General features: G+C 50.4%; 1 protein-coding gene across 7 annotated transcripts; it reads right to left on the reverse strand.

Annotated features, from left to right (window-relative positions):
- Positions 1-70: 70 nt before the first annotated feature.
- tle3a (TLE family member 3, transcriptional corepressor a) lies at positions 71-16919 on the reverse strand. 7 transcript variants are annotated; one of them, XM_037254704.1, is made up of 21 exons: positions 16507-16919; positions 15980-16104; positions 15584-15684; positions 15344-15407; positions 14159-14203; positions 9866-9928; positions 9515-9589; positions 6365-6566; positions 6041-6060; positions 4694-4816; positions 4553-4603; positions 4284-4436; positions 3714-3846; positions 3458-3633; positions 3298-3371; positions 2971-3220; positions 2234-2481; positions 1994-2141; positions 1765-1915; positions 1518-1594; positions 71-1281 (listed from the first exon to the last, which is right to left on the reverse strand). In XM_037254704.1, the coding sequence occupies exons 2-21, from the start codon at positions 16001-16003 to the stop codon at positions 1174-1176; spliced, it is 2286 nt and encodes a 761-aa protein (XP_037110599.1). In that variant the 5' UTR covers positions 16004-16104; positions 16507-16919; the 3' UTR covers positions 71-1173. The 7 variants fall into 7 exon arrangements, with proteins under 7 accessions (XP_037110599.1, XP_037110598.1, XP_037110594.1 ...); XM_037254703.1 differs by having other exon boundaries at positions 6365-6569; XM_037254699.1 differs by having other exon boundaries at positions 6365-6569; positions 9485-9589; positions 15980-16095; positions 16507-16918.
- Between the last annotated feature and the right edge of the window lie 825 nt (positions 16920-17744).

The raw sequence follows: 17744 nt of genomic DNA on the forward strand, positions 1-17744 counted from the left end.
ATAATTCAAAAGCGAAAAATTCTACTCAATAGTACACTCAATTCTCACACCAGCAGTGCCATGATTATTTTTTCTTTTTTATACAAAAACAGTTTATTGACTCATCAACAACTGCCAACTGTACAATCCTCATGACATGAATGCGAGTCAGATGTGTTTACCAAGTGACAATTCTCCTCTACGAGCAGGTTGTGGTTTACGCAATCGCGAGGAAAGCAAAGAGCATACGCAAGATGTGCTGATGATGTTTACTTGCCAACTTGCATTTCAGTCACAAACACCAGCGAGAAACTGATGAGGCAGTGAAGCGGCACATCAACAGGCTGGAAATCAGTAGCTCCTAATCCATTTGAATGTTCTTGAAAGCGGCCACAGTGAGGTCTTCGGCAACTTGCTTTTTCCTTCCAGAGTAGAAGCAGAAGTAGCACAGACTCGCTCGCTCCTCCCAGTCTGACAATATGATTTCTCAAATCATCCACTGCTAAAATCCACCGCTTGACCGTGTTAAAGCGAATTCCAGTGGCTTATTTTTCAGGGAGAGGGGGCAAAAAAAAAATCCAAATTAGATTTTTGTAAAGGTCATCCAGCATAATAACCATTGTGAGGGGGAGGAAAGGAAATAGAAGATCCTCTTACAAAGTCCTAATCTAATTTTCATTCCCAGAGGGGACAGAAAATCACAGAGAACAAGAAAGAACCATCACAAGCGTAATTGGACACCAAAATATAAATCTATAAAAAGGCCTTCTGTTTTTTTTTTTTTTTTTTTTTTTTTTTTTTAAACTCCATTATGTACACTTTTCACAGGACCTCCGACGAGAAACTCCAGAGCGAAGCGCCGCTTCTAGTTGTGTCATGGAACGTTATTTCCACATTCAAATAAAAAGAAGAAATATCCGAGAAACAAAGCAACAAAAAAAAAACCTGCAAAACATTTTCTTCTTAGTGCCTTTGGGGACTGCTCTCGCTGTACAAGTGTTAGTTGGATGAGTGAGGAAGTGCAGAGCCGAAGGTCACAACATCCGGGGGCCAAAAAAAAAAACCCATCCACCTCAGTCTGGCACTGCCAAACCTCCATGAGGGGGCTGCAGGCAACATCCATGCTGTCTGTGAGAAGTCCACGGAGGAGAAGCGCAGCCGTCCTCAGCGCGAGCGTGCTGGCCGACAAAGTTTTCAGTAGATCACCTCGTACACCGTGGCCTTCTTGTCACCAGAGCCCGTCACAATGTACTTGTCATCCGTGGAGATGTCGCAGCTCAGGACGGACGAGGATTCCTTGGACTGGTGAGAAACATTTCAGGCTTCAGTTAAGTGAGGAACATCAGTGGAGTACGCCGCTAAATTAGATTGGAGCCATCGTCCGGTGGCGGCCTAGATTGCCTTGCAAGCCATTTATTTGTCAAGTCAATTTCACTGATGGGAGCGCAGATGGCCTTCGCCGTGACCTTCCTCTCGGTCCAAGCGAGTGCATGCTTTTGGACCACTTGCAGAAAAAAAAAAAAGATTGATCTTCATACCTGGAATATGCTGGCGCCGTAGGGAGTCCTCCAAGCGTTCAGCAGGTTGTCCTTCCCGGTGCTAACAAACCATTTCCCTGGTAGACAAAAAAAAAAGGGGGCATTAGTCAAACTAACAAAATACAACATAAAAAAAAAGTGAGAGTACCTTGAAAAAAAAATAATCATGAATTTAATCAATTGTATTCTTTTTCAAAATATGCTACAATCCGTAACTTAATCTCTGGCATTCTGAGTGTGTTCGTACCACAGTAGGCAAACTTGAGGGAGAGCACGCAGCTCTCGTGCAGGTGCAGCTGATACTTGTCTGGTTTGGAGTGGTGCAGCACTTCCACGTTGCTGCTTTCCATGCCCACGGCCAGCCACTCGCCCGTCGGGCAGTAGCCCAGCGAGAAGATCTGAAAACAGAGTCATCCGCATAATTGAGTGACCCAAAGCGCTAGCCGTTTGCGTTGGCTGCTTGTTGGCCGTCATACCTGCGAGGTGAAGTCGTGCTGCTGCAGCTGGCGACCCTCCCTCAGATCCCACGAGCGCACCGTGTTGTCCAGGCCACCCGTCCACAGTTTGGTGCCGTCGTGGGAGATGTCGATGCAGCTCGCGCCGTCTGTGTGACCTTGGAACTGCCTGCGAGCAAAATCAAAGCAGGACCCACCCACATGACGCACGTCTCGTGTCAAAAGGAAAAAAAACAATAGCGCCGCCTCCTTTCCTCCCACCTGACGAGCGTCTGATTGTGGAGATCCCACACGGCGATATTTCCGTCGCTGCAGCAGGAGAAGCAGACTTTGGCGTCGGGGCTGATGGCCAAGGCGTAGCACGCCGGCGCGGAGGAGGTGAGCTCAGCTTTGATGCGTGGCGTCTGAGAGGCCAGATCCCAGATGGTCAGCGTGCTGGCCTCGCCTCCCACGATCAATGTGCGGCCATCGGGCAGCAGCTTACACGAGCGGATGTAGTTATCCCTGTTCTGTCGCACGAGGGGACACAAAAGCAAATCAATACGTGCTCGGGGCCAGGCGGGCGGGCGGCCGGCTTTGGGAGATTTAAGAAGATGGCAAAGCGAATCAAACTCCAGCTGTCATAACAAATCAATATGGGCTTTTCAGCAGATGTTTACGGTTACGTCTCCTTTGTTGTCTTTCTATTCTTTGCAAAATGACACGTCATAGTCATCGGCCCCTTCCTTCAGAAATGTTGCGGTCTAGAGGGCATGTTATGATTGAATGAGAGCTGGCTTGTTTTTCTTATAGTCAAGCTGTCATCGCGATGTGTGCGCCTGGCGTGGCGTGGCCCTCGCTCGCTGGCGCCAAACAAGCTAATAACATATAACAATAACATATAACATAATAACATATAACAATAGCGTCCTACCGCTAATAACAGGAGCATTTGTTACCTGCCAAAATAACAAAGTCGCTGGTGAAAATGTTGGCAATGAGTGAGCGGCGCGCCTCACCAGACAGTCCAGTTGGGACACGGGACTCTTGCTGCCCGGTTGGCTGATGTCCCAGATCTTCACGCAGCCTTTGCCGCCCGTGTAGACGTGGCGTGTGGGGTTGCTAATGGTTACGGCGCACACCACCTCGCCGTGACTCAGCGTGTTGATCTGACGGGCGTGGCGCGGGATTCCAGGCCCGATCAGAGCGTCGGGCGGGAAAGGCACGGGCTGCATCTGGCCATCGGCGCTCACGTGGAAGGAATAAGCGCTGTTGGAGGAGAAGGCTTTTAGATTGACTGTTAACGTTTCACATCACAGCTGCAGTAAATAAGGTGCGATACTTACGGCTTGCCTCCCGAGATGGACGTGAGGCTCGATTGAAGTCCTGGGGCTCGCATGTGGGTGTGAGGATCAAAGCCCTGAAAGAGACCAAAACGGCATCTGAGAAATGATTGAACTGCTTAATTATGATCGAGAAGGAAGATCAACATGGAGGCCAGGTTACCATGGGGGAGCGTCCGTAAGCCGCAGCGGCCGCGACGCTCATCTGAGGGGAAATATGCAGACCGGCATAGACGCCGGGACTCGTCAGGCCTCCGTTCATTTCGTGATGACCCATCATGGCAAAGGGTGTCGGGTAGGAGCCCGCGATGGACAGCGGCGTACGCAAGGCCGGGGCCGCTGGAGAAAAAGCCACAGATTGCCTCACGCAAACGGGATGGGGAAGCCCAGCGTCGGACGGAAAAGAGAATGTTACCGACCGAGAGCATCCATGCCTGGTGGTTTGCCCAGGATGGGTCTGAGCCCAGGAGTGGAGCTGGTGCCAGGGGTGGGGGCTTCATTGCGCGGGGTGGGGGTGTTGGACTTGAGGCCAGGCGTGGAGGATTTGTCATTCTGTCGAGGGAACGAGAAGCGCTCACAATCTGGGCAGCGTTCAGACGGACCATTTGAGTGTACTTAATCCCGTCTAATTCTGACAACGCGCAGAGTCCAGCGTAGCCATAAACTGCTATTTATTCAAAAACCTATTACAAGCACAATGGGGATAGGCACTTTTGATCCTTTTACTGCTTTGGCTTTAATCTTTTAGGAAGGCAGAGGAGGGAAAAAAATAAAAAATCCTGGAATAGTTAAATACATTGAGCTATTAACGGCAAGGACCCGACTGATCCTGATTCAGGACAATATTATCCCTGACGTTTAGTCGTGCACTTAAAGCATAGACAGCCATTGGCTAATCCGCTGCCAAAAACCTCAGAGATTTATTCGGACATATCCCTTTACTGGCTTTTTTAAAACCCCTTTCTGGCCTAGTTTGAACTAACTCTTACATGACTGAGCTCCTTGGCCTTGGACGATGGCGTGCTTCCAGAGGACGCAACTGATGCGGGGCTGTTGGGTGTGTCCTTCTTGGGGGGGCGGGGCTTATCAATACCATTCTCGGGCGGCGAGTGCGCTGGGCTGGCCCGAGGCGTGGCGGGATCCTGGAGAAAATTGACAGGTTGAAATTTGTTCAAAAAAGGTCATTTGAAGTTGTGATAACACTTTTCACCACTAGATGGCAGACCTGGTTGTCCGGTCCAACAGGTTCTATGCTCACCTCATTCGAAACATCTACCACCAGGTCGTCACTTTTTTCTCCATCGCTGTCCTGTGACGGACGATAAAGAGCTTATGAATAAACCCAATTATTTTGGGTAAAAAAAAATGAAAAAAAATCGGTCTCTTTCAGGGGACGTACATATCTGCTCATGCTATCCTTCTCCTCCACTTTGCGCTTCTTGGAGTCCAAACTGTAGTCGGAGGAGCTGCGATGCTTCTCGCTGGCCGTGCGTAAGCTTTCGGATGGCGATATTGAGTTATTCTGAAAAGGCAAACAAAAGCTTGATTAGCTTTTCATCGAGCAGTGAATCATTCATCCGTTACAAGTTGCTCACAGGGAAGGAACGCCCTGTGCCAAGGCAAACACTAAACGCGTCTCATTCGCGCAATTATGGATGCTGCAGACTCTTAAAATGCAGCTGTGAGCCAGCACCGCCGCCGTGACATCAGCCAAGCCCAATCACACACACACGCACACACACACACACACACACACACACACACACACAAGCCTGTCTTTGGCCGCACAACAGAACGGGCCTTTATCCGAGCTGAAAGGAGGACGGCTTGTTTTCTAAGCCGGGGCTCCTTCCTTCTCATAGCTGGACAACAAACGACCTCATGGGGACATGAGCAGAGTGTTGTGTCTGAACAGAGGGCCTTTTCTCTGGAGTCACTCGGGCTAAGCGTGAGAGAGCGCGGGGGGGGAAGAGACAATGTGGCCGTCGCGGGCATTGATGGCCGCACCGCGCTCGGGCGCCGCGTCAGCCCGGCTTTTGAGTCAGAAAGACAAGCGAGCGCGGCAGCGTGGGACAGGCCCGGCGGGGCGGGGCTTCTCGCCGGCCAGAGTCCGCGAGCCGATGCAAACATAGACAGCGCGCTCCCAACGCCAACAGAATGGGAAGAACTGGGCCGGAGTCCAGCGGCTCCCCCTCGCTGGAACAAAAGCCACGATGCGGACAAGCCGGCGGCGGGCTGAAGAAGCGAACAATGGCCGACGGACTGGCAGCCCGGGCGACAGGCCTCCGTCTGTATAATGGCTGACCTTTAAAGGGATGCTGAGCGTGACTCATTAAGCAAAGTCAGCCATTGGGCTATCACATGACCTGGGACGAGAGCGCGCAAACAAACAAAGAAAGAAAGAAAGAAATAAAAGGCCTGCTAATCACCCCCGGAGTTCCATTTCTTCAGACACGACCGAACCCGTTGAGCCTACAGAATGCCAAACCCGCACAAGCATTCAGATTAAGCGCTCGGGAAAGTCCGCCCACGAGGAAATCAAACAACAAGTGAGACAGCGGAAGGCATCAATCAAATCCTTCGATAATTGGGATGAAATGACACAGCTTCCCTTAGGCATGATATTATTATTTTTTTTTTTTTCCATCTTTTGGATTTCTCCCAATCTCAGAACGTGGAGGCAGTGGTGTTCCGCTTTGACACATTTGCTCAACAACAATGCTGCAGAAGAAAAAGTCAACCTTACTTTCACACTCACCGTGCTCTCTGCGTGGCAAACATGGCGGCGGCGGCAGCGGCGGTCACCATGAAGAAGACCGAGTCAAGCGGAAGAAAAAGAAGCCAGTTAGTGTATTGTCATGGACGTCTCCTGGCACAACGTGTGAGAATCAAGCAGAGGGCATCGGGGCCTGGCTTATCTGCGAGCTAAAGCTGTTCAACGGCTTATGCGGTCACGGGCTGGGAATGTATCAGCTCATTACCTCGACAGAATGTGAACAGACAGGAAGCGCTCGTCACCTAAGGAGTGAAATGGTTTTGTCGCGCGCATCTGTCGCTAATTGGGCCTCACCTCTGTGTTCCAGATCATGGTGGTTCTTCTCATCCTTCACCGGAAGGTGGGCTTGGCCGCCCAGGGCTCCCAGCGCAAGCAGGCCCGAACCCGAGCCCGTAACGGGCGGGATGCCGGGAGCTTGCAGGCCGGAGGGATGCGGGGGCAGCTGGACCGGGGGCCCGTGGGCGGCGTGCGAGAGGTGCTGCGCCTGGAGCTGCTGCTGCTGCCAATGGACACATTGCAAGACACCCAGTGGCTCACAGGGAAAAGGCAAGTGGAGAACACGCACTAAACGCAAATCAGGCTGATCTGTTGACCATATTAACACATTGACACATTCTATTAGCGTCGGGATCAGAATGCCACCCCGGGCGGGCGGGCCGGCGCTATTTGCGGACCGCGCCGATCGTAGCTTTGCACGCTAGAGAGGAGCCACGCTGACTCGTGTTGGCTCCCGTCTACCAGATGAACGCTTGCTTGACTGCGCGGCGAGCAAAAGAACGACAAAGAGCCACTTGGAGTCGACACGCACTTAATGGAGAGTAAACATTTCACTTCAGGTAACAGAAGCGCAGCACTTTCTGCTCCAGCGGTGAGCAATCCTCTTAAGCAATGCCAGGACGTGACGGAAAGCGTCAACAACGAAAAGCAACTTCCCCAGCGACCTCTTTTTACCTCCCGCCACATTCGTGTTCCTGGATTAACAACATGAATCATTTGCACGGGCAACTTCAAACGACCCAAGGAAGGCCGAGTGCCAAGAGCTGGCACTGCGGTCATCTCGCTCCAAGTGTGCGTCTGGAGGGCTGCCGCGCGGGGGGAGGGGGTGGGGGACCCCGCCTTGGCACAAGCTCAAGCCTCCCATATTCGCCATCAATATTTGAAAGGCACGGGGAAATGGATGGGAGTTAAAAGCCCCTTAGCATGGAAGTAAGCAGTTTAAAGCAAGGTTAAATAATACTTAGCTGAGACACCAATAAAAACATCAGCAATTTATTACCCGTCTGTGAGCCAGCTGAATAATTCAGCCGCTGTTACGACGGGCGCTTTTACAAGAATGGCTTCAATCGGCGGCCATTATCGCCACTTCACCGATATCGGCCACTAAAGATCGGGGAGGTGAAACGGCGCCCTGCCGAGGATTTGCATTCTTCTTCCGCAGTGGAGATAGAAAAGCTGGCCTGGAAAATGGCACGACTTGACATTGAAACCTGGACGTTCGCCCGACGTGATTGCAAACTACATCCAGGGAGCACCAGAGAAAAAAAAGAAGGATTATCATATTGCGTCCATGAGGGAAATTAAGGGTCGCCATCCTCGCTCATTGTGTTTAATGAGCCACTGATGGCTAATATGCACGGTTGATCAGCAAGAGCCCTCATTAGAGAACCGTAAACCATGACAAAAATAAATAAAGGAGTCGCGATACACTTTCTCTTCAAATTGAATCTTCCATGATTTCTTTCCTGGACTTGATAAAACTACGTCAGCTTGATTCATTCCGCAAGCTCACTTGCATTGCTCATGGTGCACACTTTTTTTTTTTTACATAAATTAAAAAGTCATCTGCACATCATGCAGGAAAAGTAAATGTGAGCAAGGTGGACGTTTGGCCTATTAGTGACTCAAAGTGGAAGCGTTGGCCGTCATCTCGACACAAGCAGCTGCCCTAGTTGCATCCTATTAATGGCCCTCAAGCCCATCAATAAGGCATGGAGCCATCTCCTGAAGGCTGCCTGGCCCGCTCTTTCACCCCACCTTGCTTTGCAATATGCATGAGCGTTTTGGCATGCCTTGCACAGCTTCTCCTCAATGAATGAATAACTGATGGCAAGGTGGTCGTAAAACATACACTAGCTACATCTCTTGCAGCGATAGCAACCCGGGGTTAGGGGGGTTACTCAGGCGAGGACTTGACTGCTTCATAATATATAGTGGGTGTCAAAAAAGAAAAACAGAATGGTACGACCATAGTACCACCAAAATAGCAGATGTACTCTTTGCAAGAAATGCCCCCCCACAAAAAAAAGTCAATTAAAAGTAGCGATACTAGGTATTAGCCCGATACCGGCCTTATCTCAAGCTTATCGGGTACTTGTGAAGGTTACTGATACCAGCCATTAATGCTAAAAAAAAAAAACGATTTGATGTTGAGTAAGTCCTCCTCACCAGTAGTTGGCGCTACACAGTAGCCGTTTGACACATTAGCTAATCATGATAGTCAGAAATTCTTCCACACAGCATTGAGTGAAATTTGATCAAAAGTTCTAAATGTATGATACTTGATTTTTGAGTCCCTTTGAGTAGAACTAATATTTACAAGTTGCGGAATCAGCGTGATTCGCAACAGTCACAATGGAACAAGGTTAAAGCTGTTGAAGCTGTTAAAGTGGCATAGCCGCATCTGTTAAGTGGAATTAAAAAAAAAAGTCTAAAAATGCATCGTCTCAAGAGATCTACTCTGACAAATTCTGTGGAAAAATCCTCCAGGAACACAAAGTCCCCAAGAGGGGCATCAATTGACTTCCAATAGGTGGCTCCAATCAGCCCACGGAACCAGCCTCCGTCCGCTAACGACTCTGCGAGCGCACTTATCAGAGGCTGAACCCAATCACGGCGGCGCGAGCGAGCGAGCGAGGAGGGTGCTGATCAATGAGGAACAGATGGCAGCGGGCAGCAGAGGCGGGCGGGATGGCCAATTGCTGCGAGCGCTGGCTGCCTCAGCTTCTGTGCTGTGCTGTGCTCACCCTCAGCCTTTTAATTCCCGCAGCTATCCAGGTCAGCAGTGAGGGATGAGGCTCCTCGTTAAAACCTTAACCAATTAAAGCAATACTGGCTGAGAGGAGGATTCTCCAGAGCTCTCAGGATCTCATTTATAAACGCACAACAAGGCAGTGAAGATGCCACAGAGACCCGAGCGGGAGCAACACAACACTTCACGGCTCCGCTAGGAGCTAATACAGACTTATTTATGCATTTACTGGACGCATAGATATATATTAGGGTCGCACGAGAAGTCGACGTTACTGTGCGTCAATAGTATCAACAGATCAAAACATGAAAAGCATTCAGAGTGTACGCTATTGCGCGTTATGAGCGCAAAGCAAGAAAAGAATGAAAAAAAAAAGGGGTACACACGGTGAGAGGCAGATTGGGAAGTCCACGTACCCCGATGATGGCATTCAGCTCAGTCATAGTGACCTGCTTTGCCCGCTCCACTGCCTGAGCAACCTGCTGTTGGTGCTGTGACAAGACATCAACACACACGCATTCATGTTTTGGTATCAAATGCTATTTGCTAATATTCCACCACGGCAGTTCAACAATTGGGAGGATTTGGACAATTTGAAACAAAGGTGCCTAAACGACGAATGGATGATCGAAATCAGTCGTCGATTAGCTCTCCGTGAATTTGAAATGGCAATAAATCGAGAGCCGGCCATGTTGGACTTTCGACCTTCCGCTGCGTATTTATCGTCAATCTCGGCATCAAGTGATGGCGCTACATTGAAAGCTTACCTCTTGCGACAGGAAAGGCATAATTTGCGCTAAAATGGCGTTGAGTCGCTTGGCAATCTCCGTCTGGAAGACAACAGAGAGGAGACGTGGAAATATGAGACAGACAGTGGCACGGCGTAACCCCGCCTTTAATGTTTACACCGATTAAGTCAATTACTGCGGCAATCAGAACTGCTTGACTCAACATCCTCTAAACAGCGTGATATTGACATTTGAAAGATTTAAAACATTAGGCGAGCCCAGGGGGATGGAGCACAGCTGTGCTGAGAGTGCACTCCAAGCTCAACGGATATGAGGCGGCGGCGGCGGATTGAGAGGATCCTCTCTCTCTCTCTGGCAGGCTTTTTTTTGCTCTCCGTCCTGCACTTAACCTCCATGTTAAACCGCACAACCACACCCCGACGACTGAGGCCCACAAATGTGCTGGTTTACTTACATGTGACATTTGGGCCACTTTGCATGCGCCGTGTAAAAAAGGCGTAATGACCTCGAGGGGGAACACGTTGCAAACTTATCAGTGGCTTTTTCCTGCTCCATTTGTCAGCGCGGAGTAACTGCCAACCCCCCCCCCTATTCTTCCGCCTGTCTAGCGAGCGCCATGGCAACGGCTGCGGCCCTATCTTGCCGGGATCATTATGCAAATGGAACCTCTCCTTGACCGTAACAGGCTTTAAAATCATATTACGTGCTCGGAGGCAGGTCATTAAATTGAATTTTCGGCCTGTCGATCACATGAGTGTTGCAAATGAATGCCGGGTTTAAAAAAAAAAAGGAGAGAGAGAGAGCAAAGGGGGGTGGGGGGTGGGAGCGATCGCTCTCCCCCCCTTGTAAAAACACTGCACAGCTGGCTTGCTCTGCCTTGCTCTTTTCTTCCAAGGATGGAAGATGAGAGTGTTCAGGTTCAAGCTCTGCACTGGGAGCAGAAAAATAACAGTGCCAAAGCTACATCATCTATGGAATTTATGAGCTGCAGTTCATCCCAGGGCCACTGCGGAACACAAACACATCACGGGGGACTCGCTACGATTTTTCATTTGGAGCCGAGCGCCAGCTTATTTATGACACATGGCGGAAATGCCAGCCTGACGTATTAGTGCAAGAGAGATTGGAGAGTAATGCGCAACACCACGAGACCCGTTGACCCGGGCTGCAACACGGATAGCCACTTAGCATGGACAGATGGCATTTTTTGGGACTGGATTTTAGCTGGTTTTACAAAAGAGACTTATCATCTCTCATTACAAATATATTATAATAGTAATATAATAATAGTCTGTGCCAACCTGCCGATTAGATTCTGACTAGATTTTCCCGATTGAAAAAAGAAATGGCCGACCATTATCTTCAAGTTAGTAACAACAGTACGAGAGCTCGCCGTTACAAAGTGACTCGACTCCTTTTTGGTTCAACTTTCATCATTCTGGCCTTTTTCTGTTTGTCGTTCTCGTTGACAAAGGATGTCCAAATTGACAGCGCGGCCCAGTCCGGTCCCGTGACGTGTCGTGTTAGTCCTGTTTGTATGAATCATTGCCAAACGTGATAACACACTGTTGACATATTTGACTTTGCAATGGCCATCACGCCTCCGCGGTGACACAAACACGCCAGATAAAAGCTTGGCCGTTTGAAAAAGTGCTGTGAAGTCACAAATAGCACAGATTGCTCTCAGAGCTGTCCTCGAGACCAGGCGCTAGATTATTTTCTGCATAAAAAGAAAACCATTGACCCCAATAAAGGAATAAAAGTGATCAACAAGCAATGAAGATAAAGGCTGTTTACGAGCCAGCGTCCGTATTAATGCACTCGAGTGCGGCTCTGGCCGGACGGAGCTCAAAAACGGCCTTCAGAAAGGCAAGGCGGCCTGCGTAATCCGTGTTTGTCCAGATAAGCCATGTCAATAGCGGGCCAACATTTGACAGGATTTGCGCGAAGGCCTTGAGCGCACGGCCCGTTCCTCTGTAGCTTAGTGTCGCCGTGACAGCTGGCCCAGAGAGGTCAAGAGGTGGCTCATCCGCCGGGCCCTCGGCAACTCGTTCAACACACAAACACGTAAATGCACGCACGAGGTGTCGACTGGACTCCAGCAGAAAAGAGAGTTGCCAGGAGTTTCTCCCTGTTGCTGCTCACGGACGCTTGCTTGCTGTCACTTTGAGCAGATGACAGCGCTGCCCTTGAGAGGCCGCCGCTGCCGCCGCCGCTACACAAGTACAGCTACTCGGACTTGTGTAGCACCACTTTAAGAGCACTCTGGCGCCGCTTTGTCAGCGAGGCGTTTGCCCGCAGCCGTCAGCGGCCGCTCCAGAAACTGACCGGGATTCAAGAACGAGCGGGAAATAAAATGGCGGCCATTTGCACTTTCCTCCGCATGCCGACACGGCAGACACGTCCTCTGGCTGACCGTGTTTGTTTTGGCCCCGCGTTTTGGCTGCGTTTACTACTACAAAAGAAAAAATCCCACAGCCTCGGTTTTCACTCCTGAATGACGTCTTCAGGTAACAAGCACCAGATGAGTGTGATTAGACATCATACGTGTGCCATCACAGATGATTTGCAGCCAGATCAGATTTGATCTGCGTCCGCCGGGGCCGGAATGTGAATTACGTCGCGCCGCAAGGAACTAAGGCAGGCTTCTAAGAATGGATTTCTTCAGCGTGGAATAAATTCTGCTTACAGAAAAGTAATATGCTTGTGTGCATCCAATAATCCATCCCAGCCTGGCGTGTTAACCGCTCGCCATCTACGCGGCCCCTCCCCCGCCTGAGCAGAAGCCAGGGGAGCTGCATGGGCCCCACACTGTTTGCTCACAAACACGCCGGTCGGCAGGTTAGAGCCCCGCTGATGAATTATTCAAGCGCTTCCAGCAGCTCTTTTGAGGTTCCTGATAAAAAAAAAAAAAGTGAGCAGCTAAAATGGATCAGTCGATTAACCTGTTTACACAAAGCCGGCCGGGGTTGTCGCCCCGACTCGTCTCTGTTCTGCGGCTGGTGGCTCCCATCCCCCTCGCCGATAAGTGCCTGACAGAAGCTATCGGAGCAGCCCCGGCTCTGACAGACATGTGACACGCGGTCCAGACTCTGATGGATCGCCCTACGCCTCCGGCGCTGTCATTAGCCCAGCCAGCCAGCGAGCGAGCAGGGTGATGGCGGGGGAAGGGACCAGCGCGCCGCTTTGAACACCAGCCGGGTGATCCCACGACTTGTGTTTAATGCACTTCAACAGCCGTGGTGCGCTTTTCATTGGAGCCACATGATAATGGGAGCTGCGTCAGCTAAATAGGCACGGTGACATCGTTATAGGGCCAAACACGCAAGGGGTTTTCAAATCAAATTAAAAAAAAATATCTGAGTCAAAACCCTGGCAAGATCTAGATATAAAAAAAATAAAAATAAATAAAAACAATGTCAGATACCAAATAAAGGCAAAAAAAAAAAAAAAAAAGGATTGACCCAGTCGACAAAAAAATGTCTGGGACCTGGCAAAAACTGTTTCAAGGTCCATGACCAGAAGCAAGTCTAAGGACCAGGTTAAAAACCAACTCAAGAACCAGGCTATAATCTGAGACCAAAGCAAAACCCCAAGTCAAGAATCAAGCGAAGCAGAAAGACAGACAAGTCCGATTGTTTGCTGTCTGCACGCATCGTTTGAAATTGGACTTCCTCACACGTGATCTCGCAAAAACAAACAAGAACAGACACTTTTGGCTATGCGCCCAATTGCCAATGTTTCCCGTGTGCCTGAAGATCGGAGCATTGTGGGATGAAGTCGAGACTTGCTTTGGAAAACACTCGGTGGGAAGCCACGATACAAGACATCGTTTGGCTTCACGTTTGTCACTTAGCGCTTCTTTAATTGACTACATTCCTTTCACCCCCACACGCCTGAAGATTCTCACTCATAAATCATGAACGCGTTTAATATTTCAGATTGTCGGCCCCGACTCGTTTTAGATCCCATTATGGGGACAAATCAACTCTTAACGAAGGACAATCTCGCAAGATAGAACCACTTGAAGGATTTGGTGGCTCGGTGTGTGTGTGTGAGGCAATAGCAGACGCTTGCTATCTTTCGGGATAACGCCAGGCGTGACTTTTGTCCTCCTTCCTGCAATTAGCGACCATCCCTGACCCTGATGCTTCATGCGCTTTCTTTAATCATGAAGTCAAAGGTCCAGCCAGCCAAAGTCGATTTCAATCTAATCAACGGGCTGAGATAAATCCCGGATTGCGAGCGGCGAGCGAGACAATCGTCTCCCGACATTTGACTTAGTCGGTGAGCAACAATGATGGTGCCTACCTGTTTGTGCATCTCAATGTTGAGTCCGTAAGACATCTCGTAGTACTGCCAAGAAAACAGGAAACATATCAAGTCAGTCATTTGGCATTGATTTCTCCTATTTCAAATTGCATCACGAGAAGGATTAACGGCTAACATCTGCTTTGCTCTTCTGCGGCCACTCTCGATTGTTTCTATCAACGAGTTCATACGAGGACGACAATCGTTTGAAGATCCAAACAAAGCCTCTGTGTTCCTCTCGTTTGACCTCCGCCGTCGAGACGTGATCGATATCGGAATGACGCCGTTCCAAATGCGCCGGCCGGGTCGCAATTGGGATGGCCGTCAATATCGATGACATGCCAAATCACATCCGAGTGTGACAAACAGCCAGAAAATTGACTTTGTGTTTTTCCGCTGATGGCGCAGAGCATCAAAGCGTTCAACGTTTTGATCCGCAGTCTCCCTCGGACATCTATTTACTCACTCTAAAGTGTTTGCACAACACTTGTGATTTCAGGTCAGAGCGTCTGACTGAATCCGGCCGGCCACAGAGTCTATTTTGACGAGCCAAATGCATTATTCAGTCCATTAGCGTTGAAGAAAAGAAGAAAAAAAAAAGTCTCAAACAAGAGAGCCCTTCTGTCTGAGATCAGAGCCCCTGCAGTGTAAGCTGATACCCCGTACTTCCTCACGTGTTTACCTAACCGCCTGACATGTTGTCCCCCCCGCTCGCTCGCTCCCAAAATGAAGGTTTGGCTTCAAGCGCCCCCGCCATGTTTACCTGGGACAGCGGGCGCTCTCATTGCGTCAGGTGGCAGCTAAACATCCCGTGTCACAGGCACACCTATGTTTTCCAAAACCACACTGGAACTTTGTGCTAAAAGAGACGCATGCGAGCGCCTCCATTTTGTTGGGGCGCATTTTCCCACACGCCCCATGAGCGAGCGTTAAGTCTCCTAGGAGAATAATCAGATCGGCGCACACACCCGAGAGGGAGGAGGGGTCACCGGGGTCGACCTTTAGAGATGAAGGGGAGCCCCAAGCCACCACCGCTGTCAGTCAGCCCCTCCCACCCCTCGTAACAACCATCAAACCCTCCCTGGATCTCACGCGACACCCGAGTCGAGCCGCGCAGGTGATCACAATACCACCACGCAACCCAGCTCGAGCTCATAATTGCTGCCCGTGGCGACATGATCTTACCATGACGTAGTGGCGCTGCATCTCCGTCTTCTCATTGGCCAGTTTGTCGTACTCCACCTTAAGACTAAAATAGGAGAGAAGGTGTCAATTACAGGCGCTCTGTCACTTGCATAACTCACTTAACCACTTGGCAACGGATTACAGGGGCATTTCCATTCCGCGTGCAACTAAATATTAGCCTTCACCTGGCAAAGTACTGCAAGCGAGCGTGTGAGCGCTGACATCTTTTGTCAACAGTACCTGTGATACTGGGCTTGGAGGAACTGGAATTCATCTTTAATTCGGTCACACGACTCCGCTACGGTGAATTTGAAGCCGGGCTGGCCGGGCTGATGAGGAGCCTGAAATACAACGTGGGGAGGGAAAAACATTGTCACGAGTTTTTAGCTTTACTTTTTTGTGAAGGAGCCAAGCCAAAATGGCTCTCATCTCGACGTTTACGCCAATTGGGATGGTTCCCAACACAATGAATGGGCGGGACATAAAATAGCAATTCAAAACCAAGACATGAATCTGCCATGTATCCTTGAAACATAACCTTGTAGACGAGACGCAACACAGCCGGCCGGGAGCCATGTCAACACCGCCAATAAATATGCCAAAAATGTACCGCACAGAGGTGGAAGCCCCTCTTACCGGATGTCGGCCTTGCGGATACATCTTGAAATCCACCCTTTGTTTATTTCTGCAGGTCCTTTGGCCAAATGGTTGAAAAGAGCAGGCGGCCGAGGAGCTTGTTGTCGGTGTAGTTGCTGAATAGCCTGTGTTGGGAGAAGGACGCGCGCGGTTTAATCGCCAGGGGTACAATCAAACGCACTTTTGTTTGCAACTAATAATCCCTGTGAGAATAATGCAATCACCAAGTGGAAGCCGGAGAAACAGCAGCGCCTCGGGGGTGACCTTATTCGGTGGCGGCAGGCGCACCAGCACAAAAAACACATTCTCGCTTTAAAAACACAACGGAGAAAAGGGAGTAGCCACTTTTACGCAGGTGCTGGATGAATGATGGCAGTTTCAAATGTTGATTTACAAGGAAGAGGAGAACCCAGGTGAGCCACAAGAGCAATGGTTCCCTCCGAGCGAGCGCGCGCACGTTCATTCTGCCCACTCAAATGTCACGTAAAAGCCGAAAAATGGTACCCGACGCTCGGTTTTACACGTACCCGTCACCGAGGAAGAGAAGGGGCTACAATCCACTCGTTTAATCCGTCCCAACGACGGCGTGGCGGAGCATCCTGTCTCCGGAGCGCACCCGGCCACATTGGGGGGAGCAGCGGGCAAAAAGAAGACGGCGATGCGGTCGGAGCTCCAACAAAACTACTTTTCTCCTCGTCAAGCCTCCGCCGCGAACCTCCCAGGAATTTGGCCGCCGTAATCCCTGAAAGAGCGGCGAAAATACGACTCCGAAACAGCTCCTTCCGTGTTAAAAAAAAAAAAAAAAAGGTGGGGGAAAAAGGAGATTCTTTAAAAGCGTAACATGGTGCGCTCCACCATCTCGCGTTTCCCCCTCAGTTGTCCAGTTTAGCCCGGTTGCCACACACAGGCAAGCGGGGCTGAACTACCGTGAAAGCGCCTGTCTGTCCAATCAGATTACTAGCTAAAACCACGGCCACATCTGCCTATCGGAGGGCGGCGGCCCCACGTGGGGTGGCGGCAGCACACGGACGACGTCACCGCGTGGAGGCACCCGCCCCGCCCCTGGCTACCCCGCACACACACACACACACACACACAACAGCCATTCAAATGGGAGCGAGACGTGCACATATTGCGCGTCCTCATTAGCGCGCTCGTTTGCCGCCCAAATCAAAGTTTTCTTGGGTGAGACCAACACCGGTGGGAGAAGGGGGGGGGCAGAGGTGTACGCGCACCTTTCTAATTCGACGCCAGGCTCCGCGGAAGCGAAATGAACTTGTTTGTGTGCGAGACGTTGATGCAACTTGACACGCTTTACGGCCACATATGTAACGTAAAAGCCTCAAATCAGATGCTTTGCTCCCTCCCGCTGCTCTCCACAACACCGTGAAGGACGCGTTAATGACCAATCGATCCACGATCAAATTAAAGCGTCGAAGCCTTGGCTTCTCCGTGATGGTTCATATGACACACCCCGGACGCCCTCGGAGCTAATTTAGCTTGCTAGCCGCGCCGAGGACAGCCGATTGCCTTTGTCTGACATTAACATCAGCCATGTCTGCTCCGCGACGCCTTGTTTTGAAGCTTTACCCCACGTGGGACGCCCCTGTGGCTTTAAGACTTGTCGTCCAATGGCGACGCGGCGCACTTACTCGGCGGCTTCCGATTTGCCGGCGCTCGCGGTGCCTGTCAGTCACGCGGCAGCATTGTCAATCAATACCACGCGGGGTCAAGCGCTGCCAAATGCCTGTGCTCCTCGGTCCTC

Source organism: Syngnathus acus, chromosome 6, assembly GCF_901709675.1.
Source record: "Syngnathus acus chromosome 6, fSynAcu1.2, whole genome shotgun sequence".
NCBI lineage: Eukaryota > Metazoa > Chordata > Actinopteri > Syngnathiformes > Syngnathidae > Syngnathus > Syngnathus acus.